At 47.8% G+C, this 13,212-nt stretch overlaps 2 protein-coding genes and 1 long non-coding RNA gene across 18 annotated transcripts in view; 2 read left to right on the forward strand and 1 right to left on the reverse strand.

Annotated features, from left to right (window-relative positions):
• The first annotated feature begins 105 nt into the window (after window positions 1-105).
• RAB24 (RAB24, member RAS oncogene family) lies at window positions 106-4,880 on the forward strand. 7 transcript variants are annotated; one of them, XR_004814951.2, is made up of 9 exons: window positions 130-617; window positions 701-769; window positions 964-1,042; window positions 1,149-1,216; window positions 1,292-1,415; window positions 1,611-1,661; window positions 1,807-1,869; window positions 4,364-4,551; window positions 4,702-4,880. XR_004814951.2 is itself a non-coding variant. In XM_025434231.3 (8 exons), exons 1-8 carry the CDS (start codon window positions 501-503, stop codon window positions 4,752-4,754), a joined length of 600 nt encoding a protein of 199 aa, XP_025290016.1. In that variant the 5' UTR covers window positions 106-500; the 3' UTR covers window positions 4,755-4,880. The 7 variants fall into 7 exon arrangements, 5 of the variants coding, with proteins under 5 accessions (XP_025290016.1, XP_025290015.1, XP_035570977.1 ...); XR_003130680.3 differs by having other exon boundaries at window positions 134-617; window positions 1,292-1,391; XM_025434231.3 differs by lacking the exon at window positions 4,364-4,551 and having other exon boundaries at window positions 106-617; window positions 1,292-1,391.
• The window catches only part of NSD1 (nuclear receptor binding SET domain protein 1), a 154,575-nt gene continuing 144,648 nt past the window's right edge, over window positions 3,286-13,212 (reverse strand). For all 10 annotated transcript variants that reach the window (XM_025434216.3, XM_025434206.3, XM_025434220.3 and 7 more), the window contains 2 exons: window positions 11,270-11,474; window positions 3,286-9,699 (listed from right to left, as the gene is read on the reverse strand). In XM_025434216.3, coding sequence (XP_025290001.1) covers window positions 8,069-9,699; window positions 11,270-11,474 — 1,836 coding nt within the window. In that variant the 3' untranslated portion in view covers window positions 3,286-8,068. The remainder of the gene's footprint in view (window positions 9,700-11,269; window positions 11,475-13,212) is intronic.
• Window positions 8,636-12,484, forward strand: LOC112651228 (uncharacterized). The gene is made up of 3 exons (XR_003130681.3): window positions 8,636-8,770; window positions 10,900-11,029; window positions 11,138-12,484. It is a non-coding gene; the product is annotated as an uncharacterized LOC112651228 (long non-coding RNA).

The following is a 13,212-nucleotide window of genomic DNA, read 5'->3' on the forward strand; positions in this document are numbered from 1 at the left end:
ATGAGGAGCTGTCGGGCCGCGCGCAACTTCCGGCGCAGCCGAGCAGTACCGACCACTTCCGGCGCCCGGGCACGTGACCCCGCGGCCCCGCCCCCTCACCCTTTACACTCGCCCCCCCTCGCCCGCGGGAGTCTCGGCGCTGCAGGACCGACCCGGGTTGAAGGGGCCCCTAGGTTCTGTGGGGAGGAGTCCGTGCCGGATCGACGCCTGAGCCCGAAGGCCGAGCTGGGCGGCGGCATGCGGCGCCGTTGAGGGCGCTGCCGCGCGCGCTCCCAGGCCGCCCTGAGTCCTGGGCTCTTTGAAGGAGGGTCAGCGCCGGGGGCCGAGGAGTGGGGCACACGGGGGAGCTGCCGGAGCTCCCGCCGACGCCGTGTCTCCAGGCGTAGCTTGGCGCCTGGGGTCAGGGGCCGAGGCTTGGGCGCTGCCTGCCCGAGCGGAGATCCGGGTTTGCCTCCCGCCCCCGCTCAGGACCCTGAGGCGGGTGAGGCAGCCCAGAGAGCATGAGCGGGCAGCGCGTGGACGTCAAGGTGGTGATGCTGGGCAAGGAGTACGTGGGCAAGACAAGCTTGGTGGAACGATACGTGCACGACCGCTTCCTGGTGGGGCCCTATCAGAACGTGAGTGCGCCGCGCGGGGCCCGGCACGAGTGGGAGGGAGCTGGCCGGCACCCGCGGCCCTGATCGCTTGCCACTGATTGCAGACCATCGGGGCTGCCTTCGTGGCCAAGGTGATGTCCGTTGGAGACCGGACGGTGACTTTAGGTATTTGGGTAAGTCCCCTGGGCAAGCAATCCTAAGACCCATTCCTGAGGAGGCTTATTTTCTCCTGCCTGTTACTGGCTGACTAGAGGCCATTTTTCTATTCCAGACCCCAGTTTAAAATAGGGGTCTGGAGAACGTAGTACTAGTTTGCAGTCTTGGGGAGTAGGTCAGGAACTCAGGCTGAGCCGCCCCTGCCCTTCAGGACACAGCAGGCTCTGAGCGCTACGAGGCCATGAGCCGGATCTACTACCGGGGAGCGAAGGCTGCCATCGTCTGCTATGGTAAGAGAGGTTCTGGCCTGTTCCTCAAACAAGAGGGGGTGGATGTCAGGCTGGTCTTAGAGAACAGCACCTGATTCTTGGTTGTTCTCTGCGTGTCTGTATTAAGACCTGACGGACAGTAGCAGTTTTGAGCGGGCAAAGTTCTGGGTGAAGGAACTGCGCAACCTAGAGGAGGTAAGTGCCAGACCTCACCAGAAAACCTGGGGCTGGGGTCTATGGGAGGGACCCTGACCTTGTCTTTTGCTCTAGGGTTGTCAGATCTACCTGTGTGGCACCAAGAGTGACCTGCTGGAGGAGGACAGGCGGCGTCGACGTGTGGACTTCCACGATGTCCAGGACTACGCAGACAGTAGCTGTTCTCAGCTCCCCAGGGGTGGGGGAGGGAGGTGGCTGCTTGGGTAGAGCACAGAAAATATGAACTGCCTTAGCTGCCATGGCTAGGCTAGATCCCTTGGGAAGAGCTTCTGGCCTCCCTGAATGTGTGGGGTACATTAATTTCCCTGAACTGCTAGCCTTCCCTTTTGCTTCTGATTCTCAGGTAGGAGGCTTTAGTCACTTCTCTTTACAGATATCAAAGCTCAGCTCTTTGAAACATCCAGCAAGACAGGCCAGAGTGTGGGTGAGTGCTGTCAGGGGGCCTCACAGCAGGAATAGGCAGGGCATCAGAGGAGGCAGAGAAGAGCCTGGAGGGCTGAGTTACTGGGTTGGGTGATTCCAGGGTCACTGACTTTGAGTTCTCACTGACTTGTCCTTTTTCCTGCCAGACGAGCTCTTCCAGAAAGTGGCAGAGGATTACGTCAGTGTGGCTGCCTTCCAGGTGATGACAGGTGTGTGCTTCCCCAGACACTGGAGACTTCCTGTAGCCCCACAGCATCTGGCCCCCTTCACGAGTTACCTGATCCCCAAACAGAATGGTGCTGAGCTGCCACCTCTCTTTGACAGAGGACAAGGGCGTGGACCTGGGCCAGAAGGCAAACCCCTACTTCTACAGCTGTTGTCATCACTGAGACACCACCACTCACCTGGTCTAGGGGAATTAAAGGAATTCCCCCAGAAGGGCTAGATCTAGCTCCCATCTGGGCTTGAGTGGTCATACGTCTGAGCTACCCCCAGTCCCCGTGGCAGCAGAGGTGGCACCTGCCTGTGCTGGCCCATGGAATGGAGGCAGCATTGGGCTGACTGATGGGTGTGAGGAGGGTAAAGGCTTACTTGGACCCCAGGCTCTTGCCCTGGAAGCACTTGTGTCTGCAGATTATTTAAGTGGCTTTTTATTTGTAAATAAAATCGATGCACTGTGAATCACACTCAGCCCCTCTCCCTGCTGTGTGGATTAGGTGTCAAGACACCTAGTTCTTTCTGGGGACACCTGGCTGGCCTGACTTCCTACATTAAGGCTCCTCCCAGCTCTTATCCTTTTGGAAACCAAGTACTTCACTCCAGTGTTGCATCTGAGATAATGTAGAAACAGAAGGGCCTTTTTCTATTCTTTAGGGGGGGGACAAAGATAGGTGAGAAGCTGGGTTTGGGGAAATGCAAAGCTCACGCAAGACAGGCACTTAAGTGGTGCCCAGAGATCAAAGGATCAAGCACTCCTAACTCAGACTAGCAGGTTCTACCACTACTTCTGTCATGCCTAAATCCTGGAGTCATGTCTGTGGCTCAATCCTAAGCTTCCCAGGGACATATAATGTGGTTTAATGAAGAAAAATTGTTACGTTCTGCAACACAGAAAGGTCTTACGGATCCAGATTGGGATCCCAATTCAGCTGTCAATAGAAAAGGGACTGTAACTTGGGCTTGAATTTCTCATCTGTAAAATGAGGTGACCACTACCCAGTTCAGGGCAGCAAAGATCCTGAGCAAATAGTAATGCTAGGATTGAATGCTTACCTTCCCACACTACTCCCCAGACTCACACTCAGAAAATGCTCTGGTTCCGCTTCCTTTTTTAAAACCAATTCCTTAAAATACCCTTCCTTCGTGGGTAATGGAAGCTTCCTATATAGAGGCTGAAACTGACACCAGCCACTCCCAAAAGAAATGAAAGACATTTTGGTAGCTGGTGGCTGCTGGGAGGAAACCCACACCACTCCTGGAGATGCTTAGAGGAGGGGTTCACCTCCCCATGTCCCCAACCTGGGAACTAATCTTGGGCTGGTTTCTGCTCTTACCCCAAACCCGTCCTCCCTCCTGTTAAGCTACATCTCCCCACGGACAACAAACAAAACACAGGGCAAGGGCCATAAGAGTAAAGTTAAACTTTACTTTACAGTAATTTTTTTTCTATATACAAAGAATTACAGTACATGTTTATGGGGACTCCTACAGGGTTCCCCTCATTTTCACTAAGAGTTTCACTTACAGCTGACAATCTATGGGGAGGGAGGGGGCAAAAGACCAGTGATGGACCTCAGCTGACAACCCCCCCCCCGCCCCTTTCTAAAAAATATATAGATCTCTATTGTCAGCTTGTTTCTTCGCCAAGACTTAGAAAGCTGCTCTTCCCATGAGCTCCCGTGTGCTGCACTCACCCATCTTCAATACACTCTACATGCACACACAGCAGCACCCACCTTGGACCTGGAGACCGCCTGTTTTCTGCCCTACCCTGGAAGTCTAAAGCACCACAACCATTCACTTTTGCTCCTACTCCCTGGGCTCATCTCCTGTCCACAAAGCTTTGCTGGACTTCCAGGATATTAGAACTGAAGCCCCTCAATAGCCTGATGTTTTGAAAGTCATGGGAAAGCAGCTCTAGAGAAGGGACCATGTAAGAGTTTAACATGATTTTGCTTATGCTAGGAGGAAACATTTCTCAGGCTGTGGATTTCTAATTAAAATAAACTCTTTCCACTTCCTTAAGAAATATTACCCTTAATTTTCATAAGCAATAGAGGTGCTCCCATGAGAGTGGAAGAGGTAGAGAGGGGCAGAAGGTAACAGGAGAACCCCACAGCTGGAGCTCTCTACCAACCTGTTCTAGGCAGTGTGGACGGAGGCTACACCAGGTGACAAGGTGACACCAGCCCTGAGAAACTCAATGGCCACCCTCGTCTGGATACAGCATCTCTTCTGCCTAGGATTACACTGAACCACTCCAGGGTCGGGTGCAGGCTTCACTGAGGCTCTGCCTTTTTCTCTAATAGAGCCTCAAAGAAACCATTCTACATAAATTTCTTCCTCCAAAGCAGGAACCTGGGTTTCTCAATTCACCAGTCCCTCTCAACCCTTGGCAGTGCTTATTTATACCAGAAAATTAGCACCATCATTACATTTTTTTGTGTTCAAAGCAATTATCTATTATTTCAATCTGTCCTACAGCAACCTCTGGCCCTGCTGCAATGGCCCTAGGAAGCTCAGCTGAGAGCTAATTGGTCATAACCAATGACAGTCTCGTGCAGCAGCTACCTAGCTCTAAGTGATCTGGAATGTCTAGCACATGAAGCAGCCCAAGCATTATTTAGCAGGAAAAGGGACTTGTGGAAGCTCCTTTCCTGCAATGACCTCAGGTGAGGACACTGGGCCACTCCGACCTCCTGGTTGACAAACCCCAAAAGGATGACAATATCCTCCAAAAAAGCCTTAGGAGAAAACCCACTTTATAGGAGCGGAGGGCAAAATCCAACCACGTTTAGTGCTTTCCTGATTCCTTTCCACAGGGGAAGCTGCCAGGACCATACTTCCTTCCTGCCATTCTGTTCTCATGATGTGACCTGGGAGTCCAGTTCCAGTAAGGAGATGCTGCTGAACCTGGGAAAGGATCACTGATGCGCTTTGTGCCCTGACTGTAGTGTGGGGTAGAGAATGTGATAAAACAATTATTTCCATCGATGCTAAAGATGCAGATTTGGTAGTTATTCATTAGAGGATCAACACAGTGACTTAAATCACCTCAAACTCAGTAACTTATGGGGGAAGCAGACATTTAAAAACCTGGGATACTTCTGTAGCTTTGACAGCTATTTTGCTATTAGAATGGGTTTCTCCAAAGGAGAAGCAAACGAGGCTTTGAATTCAAATTTCCATAAAGTCCTTTTGACTTAACAGGGCTAGGAGACATATTGGTTCTTTAGCAACCTATGGAAGCCATGGCTTCCCTCTTGGAAACATTTCCTGGGGACTGGCTCAGAGGCATTCTCTTGAGATCCTGATTTCCAGGCACTTGGCCAAATACCAAAATACCACCCTACACAAAGATCAGGATTCTAAGAGAAAAGCTTTCCTTTTAACTGCCAATTCACACCCTCTGGAGAAAAGGTCTCAGTACAGGGCTCCAGGAGAGTCCCCAAGGGCTGGCAAGGTTACTCCCTCCCCACTGACCCTCATGCAAGTGTCTCAATTTCCCAACAGTCCTTCTGGCTCTGCTTCTAATTGTATGGTGACTGCTTTCTTGATGTTAACAATCTGGTATCAGGTATGAGGTGGGCCTGATAGCTGAATTTCTAGTTTCCATTCTACCTGAGAGCCTTTCAGTAACCCTCACAAAAGCCTGGTTGTCTATCCATTTAGATAAAGAACTGCCACCCCCCCACCCTCACCCCCAAACCAAGCACACCTCAAAAGTTGTTTTCCCAGGCAGTTCTGGAAGGAAGTTTCCAGCAAATGGTGGAGAATGGAAAGAACCAAAACAAAATCACAGTGGCCAATTATGGCCCACCTTTCCCTCACTCCTTGTCCTGTGAGACATATCTAGAGAGCGGATGTCAAGTCAATTACCTACCAAAGCCTATTTCAGGATCAAACTTCTCCACTTAATTTTTTTTACATAGCCTGCACACACCCCACCCACCCCCAAATTCACAGTTTATTTCATGAAACAAAGAGCTACGGTAATTTAACACACAACATAGTGAAAGGAGATTCTGACAGTGCAGTGCGAATATCTTTTTCTGATCACAACTACAGATGACAGGAGAGAAAAGGGCACAGGACTGGCACCAAGCAAACCCTACTCATACAGCCTAAGAGATTAGGGAAAGGGACCTACTAGCTGCAGTTATATACTTATTATTCTCACACATGATAAATACTTAATATAACGAACTTTAATGTTCTGGGTGGATTTCTTTAAAAATATCTTTTCCATGGTTTAAAATTTTAAAAAGAAAATAAGATGCTTTGTTTTCTCTTCCTTTTGAACAAAGAAGTTTTCTTCTCTCATGATGTGGGAAGAGAGGATGAAAAGGGGAGAACTAGGCAGGTGGAATTTACAGAGGAGATTCCGAGGTCTAAGTGGGATGCAGATAGGCCCCTAGACTCGGGACAGCCCTGCCCAGCCTCGCACCTCTGCCTGAGTTCAGGTGTCTCAACCCGAGACAGACTTTGGGAAATAAAAGCAAATTCTTTTAATCTTTATATAAAGCGCAAATGCTTCTATAACTATTGTTCCCTCCTTAGAAGTGATGTGGGTAACCTCAATGAGAACTTAGGAGGAGGAAATTGGGACAAAATACAGAATCCTGTTGAGGGTGTAAAAGCCATAACTGAAACAGAATGGCCAGGAGACATCTGGGCCAGGAGATGGTCTGTTGGCTAAAGCTGCTGGCTAAGTTGGCAAAGCAGAGAGGTAAACATGTTTGGTCTAGGGACAAAAGGAGGGGTGAGTGAATGGGAAGGAACTGGCCAAACAGCACTTCCTGTTGGCAGTTGGTGAGCTGGGTGAATGGTAGGGCAGGGTAGCACCAACAGATTTCCCAGCCCTTGGGCCCCAGCTCAGGGCAGCAGTAACAGATAATCAGCAGTTATGAGGAATCATCTCTCAGACTGGACATTGCTCTGAACACCCCATCTTGCCAGTCATAGGGGAAGGGTTCTGGCTTGCCTTTGAACAAGGTCAGTAGGCAGGTGCTCTCAATATAGAACACAGCGATTCTCAGGGATAGGGTGGTAGACTCCACCAGTGAAGGAGAGGACTCCCTCCATTCAGGTAAGAGAGTGAAGGATCAGAAGAGAGGGAATCTTCTATCAGGATCTGGCACTCTCCCTGAGCTGGTGGTAGATGTAGCCCAGAGCTTGCCAGAGGTTCCCTATGTCCACTGCCCAACTCTGAAATCTGAAAGCACCTGAGTATTTAGGGGGCGGGCATGGGGGTGGGCTGATGTAAAAGGAGGAAAACAGGTAGAAAAGAAAGGTAAGCTTGCCAATTGCCTTCTTATACTTGAGGAAAGCTATGTCCTTGTAGAGCCCAGCCCCCCACAACCAGCTGCTCTGTCAAGGACAGAGTTTCAGACTGCACAACCCAGACAGCAGTAGTAGTGGCTGCCCAGCCAATGGCTCCACGTGGCCTCAATGCAACCCCCTCCCACCTATAGTGACCTCCACATGAGCGTGCATGCATGCACACGCACACACAAGCACACCCAACCAGGGGACACTTACTCAACACAACTACTTCTGGGGCCATAAAGGACATTACAAAATGAGTCTGGAGCCCCAGGGCCCCTCAGAACTTCCTGTTATTTCCTGGTCAAAGGTTCGTGAAAACAACCTGGGAACCCAGGCAGGCATGTTAGACTCACAGGGATCAGGTCTTCTTTATCTCTGTATCTCCTGTCAGTGACTAGCACCTGGTCTAGCACATGTGAGTGCTCAAGAAATCACCACTGATATGAACAGATATCAGTTCCTCCCAAGTGTTCATCAGGTGCCCTCAGAGGGGTTCAGTAGGGCTAGAGAAATAGCTTTGAGAGCCCCTCTACCTTCCAACCTGACCAGTGGAATTGAATCCCATGCTTGACTCCAGAGTGGACTTTTTATTTCAAGTTACCATGTGTAAAGATTGGAGGAAAAAGACCGAAGTCTGTCTGTCTCCTTGGCTAGGGCCCACTTGGATTTCCATACATGGTTTACACAACCACATGCCCCCACTGGCTAATGTCACAAGAGTTCTGAGTGTTGGGATATAAGGAAAGAATAACAGTGGAAAAGTGTTGAGGGTCTGTTTTTTAAGAGGGGAAAAGAGAGATGATTTTCCCTTTCCCAAGAACCCTGGGGGCAGCTGGTCTGGTCATGTGACATTTACTCATATTACTTCTGTTCTGACTCTGCACACTTGTGACTGGAAGGAGCCTGGTTAAGAGCTGGAAGTGTATTTTGCTCTGGTTTAGGGTCTTGCCCTCTTCCAAGAGACCAGCAAGTCTGTGCCAATGTCTGTGTGTTCCCAGAGGACCAGCAAGACGGCGATATTGTCTGTCCAGCCACCATGGGCCAGAGCCCTGGCCCTGGTGAGGACTTTCCCAGGGCCCAGGGACTCTGCTCTGCAGTTGCCAACTTCTTCTCTTCAGTACAGAGGGTGGATGGGGCCTTCCCAAGAGGCCTGAAGGACTGCCCACTCTTGGCAGCAAGTCCAGGTAGTTGCTGGCCTCCGGTCATCTGCTTCACCTGCTTCACCAGGCCTGGTGCTTGGCTGGGAGGCCCTGGTATCTGCTCCACCCCTGCAGGTGCTCTTCCTGAGGCCTGAGTTGTTGGCTCATATAAAAAAGCCTTGGCAGAAGGCTGAGAGAGAAGTCTGGCCTGGGTGAGTGATTTAACCGCTTGCCAGGGGTGCTCCGAAGGGACGGCTGTTTTCCCTGGTGGCTGAAGGACAGGGTCTGACATACTGCCTCTCTCTACAGCTCGTGGCATCTGCCCCAGACCTTTACTGGCAGTCCATGAGCTTGACTCCAACACTGGCATCTTCTCATCAACCTGTGGTGTGACCTCATGAGGTGAAGCAGCCCGCTCTTTCTGGTGAGGAGTTAGGTCTATGAGATCCATCACCAAAGCAGCTCTATTTTTTGACTGAGTATTCTGGTCCACGGGCCTCAGTGCTTTTTCTTTAGCTACCAGGGTCTGGACCACAGCTGAAAGTACTTTGTCAGGAGGTGGGAGTCTCTGGGACAAAGAAGCATGGGATTTGTCTGGGGGCCTGTCTGAAGTCTGGGGTTTGGGACTGCTGGTGACAAGCAGTCTGTCTGGCGGTGGAAGTCTCAGGCCAGGAGGGCCTGGGGTTTTCTCCAGTGACTGGGGCCTTGGGCTGGCAGCACCTATGGATTTATCCAGCCTTGGGTCAGCTGTCCCCAGAGGTCTTTCCAGTGATTGAGACCTGACTGAGGGTGAGGAGCTTATACCGGTCACTGGAGAGGGTTTGTCAGATAGTAGGGGTCTTGGTCCTGCCACTGCAGGTGGCCTGTCCAATGGCTTCTGGCTGGATACCAAGGATTGGGGTTTGGTCCCCGACCCAGCAAGGTCCCTGACCCTATCTACAGGCTGGGGCCTGGAGTCAGTTCTATCAGGAGGTCTTTCAGGCAGCAGTGGCCTCTGACAAGTTCCTGCCAGAGCTTTTTTGGACAGTGACAGTGTCTGGTTGGTGTCAGCAGGCAGCTTATCCAACATCTTGGGCCCCTGAGCAGCCACTCCTGATGAATGCTCTGCCAGGTGAGTGCCTGGGCCTGGAGGCAGCGGTACTGGGGGAGGCACATACTCACGGATCTCCCCAGGTTCCAAAGGGTTGGGCCCACAGGGGTCATGCTCAGTACAAGACAAACGCCCATCCAGTTTGGAGATGAAGAGCATCCCTTCCCGATGCTGTTTACAAAAGGAGCTGGGACACATCTCACAGAAGGAGGCTGCTTCCTTCCCACAGATGTCACACTGATGCCAAGGACACTCCCATTTCCCTAAAAACAAAGATGTGAAACAAACACTTAGGAAAACAAGCAAGGTGCATGAAATGGACCGTGGCTCTGAGTGTGCGTCAAAGGAGTGATTTCAAATTGCTACCTTCTGTAGAAAGCTCATGCCACTCACTTAACACCTCCCCGGCCCCAGAATCTGATTCTCCTGTATAACACATAAAAATAAAAGCAAAGTACCAAGTACCAACTGATTATCAACTAAACATATAGGCAGTGGTAATTTCTTATTTCTATGACTATTTCTAGGGGGGGTAAAAACCCAAAGCTCCTCTTAGATAGGATGTGAAGACATTACTTCCACAGTTTTGCAAACTCCATTTGTCTTTATAAAGCCTTTAAATATTCAACTCTAAAGGGATAATCTCAGCTATTAAAACTTCTACTTATTTGGTTATATTTAGGAACAGGGAGGAGATACACAAATATGAAAAACTGGGCAGATTTTCTTTTGCTCGGTTTCAAGTCTTGAAACTAGCACAAATTTTACCTATATTGTCCACACAGAACAAGTGGAAAAGATCCTGACCTACCATCTGTTTGCCCTATTTCATGATACCTGAGAGTCTCTGATGTCCATGGTGTTTTAGTCCAAGTTCAGTTTCCAAATAAACCCTGACTCCTGGCTTCTATGCAAGACAAGTTCTATTGCAGCCTGTACCAGCTATAATCCTGAACTATTGATCCTGAAACAATTCTCCATCTCCACTTCCTGACATGACTTGTCAAGTGGCCTTGCCCTCACACTACCTCTGTTTCTATTATTGCATTACCCCTGGCAACTATACATCAAAGGAAAGCTAGTTCAGGACAAACTCCTCTCACTCCCACCCCAAAGTTCTCTCTGCAATTCCTGGGAGCAGGCCACTTGTGATGTATAATCTCCTCAGATGGAGTGGCCCCCTATTGCTTTCTTGCTTCTGTCAATAAAAACAGACCACATATCCAACTTCCTTAAAATCCTTCTAACTCCAAACGACCACTCAAAAGCTAGCGGCTATGCCAGCCACAAATTCCTTAACACCTTCTATCTGCCTAAGCAGCTTTCTCATATATCCGCTGATGGAGCTGCCTCTCTGTCAGAAGGGAGTGGGTGAAGGGGGCTAAAAGGATGTCTAGTCCACACTTCACTGACTGAATTAACCCCAAACTCCATGCTATATCAACCTCTCTTTCTTTTGAAAGGAAACAGATTTAGTGGCCTTGATGTCAGAAAACCTGGCTTTCAATTCAACTCCTCCATCTACATGCTCTATTGTGACAAGTCATCTCACCAAACTGGACTCTCAGTTTTCCTCATCTGCATCATGGGAAGGTGAAAAGGTCTCATCTTTATGGGTTGCTGGGAGGATAAAATAACATAACATAAATATAAACAAACTGCTTGACATATAATAAGTTTGTGTTCCCTTCTCTAACCTAGGATTCCAAGCCTTTATTTCCAGAATGAGAATATGAACCATACCTCCTTCAATGCTATAAAATGGGAAGACCATGGGGCTCTGACAATTCTGGCAGAGAACAAGCAGCACGCTAAATGGATTTTGTCACCAACCTGCTGGTCGCTTGGTTAGATTTAGACAGTCAGCGTGGTAAACTTTTGGGCAGCCTGGCTTCTTACAGGAGACGAGCTGGCCAGCATCCCCACAGCTGAAACACTCATCCTCTCTCTCCTTTGTGATTTCACCCTGGGTCCTGCGCTTCCCCTGTTGCTTCTTCTTGAATTTCTTTGACTTTTCTTCTGTGGCAATCGGCTGATTCTAGAGGTCAGATATTGAGCAGTCAGCATTCTGTCGATACATGAGTTGTGTGATCTTGACCAGGTTAACTATCCTCTCTGAGCCTCATCTCTCCTCTGGGAAGAGACAGTCCTCACAGACTGTTCTAAAGATAAGAGAAAATGCAGGAAAGGCACCTGGCACATCATAGGTACCCAATAAATTAATACTAACTTTTCTATCAACTACTCTTACCACCTGAATGAAATAGAAATGAACTTCTTTTTGTTAACACATAAGGCTAGTGTTAAACGTTCTCCTTTCATTAAGTTTTACTTTTATGTTTGTCTATGTGTGTCATATCTGTGTATACACACACATTTCTTTATTCAACAAACCTTCACTGAGCACTTATTAAGAGTCAAATGTTAGTAAGGCACAAAAAACTCATGGTCCTTGCCCACAATAAGCTATGTGCCCTTCATCTATATCAAATTAGGTTCATATCCACTAGTCCCCAAGACAGATCCTGGTGTAGCCAGCAGGTCTCCTCTGTGTTCCCTGAAGCCCACACTTGGTTACCAAATCCCGTGGGTTTCATCACATTATTTATCTTGGACTGGAGACATCCACAATCAGTCTGATTTATTACTATCCCACAGTGATCTCCCATTTCTAAACTTCTGCCCTTAAATTTCTCTGCTTCATGTGTGAAATGTTACATAGATGTTAAGGATGCAGAAAGACATTCCTAGTGACTGTAATACCATTAACCTTTGTTAAACTCAGTTATTAATTTGATTTATAGAGAAAAAATAAACTGGACACCTTAAGGAACAAGACCATTTAACTGACTAAAGAAAAAAAACTCCATAAAATATAAACATAACTTTCCTTATTTGATAAAAGAATAATTGGTGGGTGTTTATCATCATGTGTTTTTGCTCAAAATTATTGCTCCCCCTTTAGTTATTGGTTTCTGGGCTAATTTGCATTTTTCAGTTGTTAATGTTGACTTCCATAATTAAAAGAGCATAATGGGAAATATCCAATTGGAGTCGCTGTGTAGCCTACTTTTCATGAAAATTAAACTTCACTTTTCAGTGTTCTGTAAGTTAATTGAAAAATAAGAATGTATGTTCATCTAGTACAGTCCAACCAGTGTATTCAAAAATTGAACAGTCACTAAAGATAATAGTCAAAAAGACCATGTGACAGCAAGGAAAAAATTATAATATTTAAGAAATGCAGGATATAGAATTATAAGTATTTCTTTACAGAATTGTAAGCCAGCTAAAATGCACATAAAAACCCAGGGAGTAAGACACAACAATGGTTATCCTTTGTTAAGATGGTAAGATTAAGGGTCCTATGTTTATCCACAGTGTTATACTACATTTAGAATCTTAAATTCAATATTGGACTCTTTGAGAGCTTAAAAAAGAGAAACAGATGGGACATAAGATACCAAGAATCTAAGTAGCTTATTAGGAAATGTGAGTATGATCAGCTGAGACCAATAAAGACATGGGAAGTAATCTACTTTATGGATTCCTATTTTACAGCTTTTTTAGCTAGAAAGGTGTTACCAATTAGAAGTCAGACTGCTCAAAAATACCCAAAGATCAGCTTTTGAATAACCAAACTGATCATCAACATGCTTAGTTAAGTGCCAGTTGTCCTACTGACAACTATCCAATGTCATTATTCCAAAAAGACATCTTAGAGTCAGCTGTTCCACTGGTTAGGGTGGGAGGACTACACCATTATTCGCAATGGA

This window comes from Canis lupus, chromosome 4 (assembly GCF_003254725.2).
Source record: "Canis lupus dingo isolate Sandy chromosome 4, ASM325472v2, whole genome shotgun sequence".
Taxonomy (NCBI): Eukaryota; Metazoa; Chordata; class Mammalia; order Carnivora; family Canidae; genus Canis; species Canis lupus.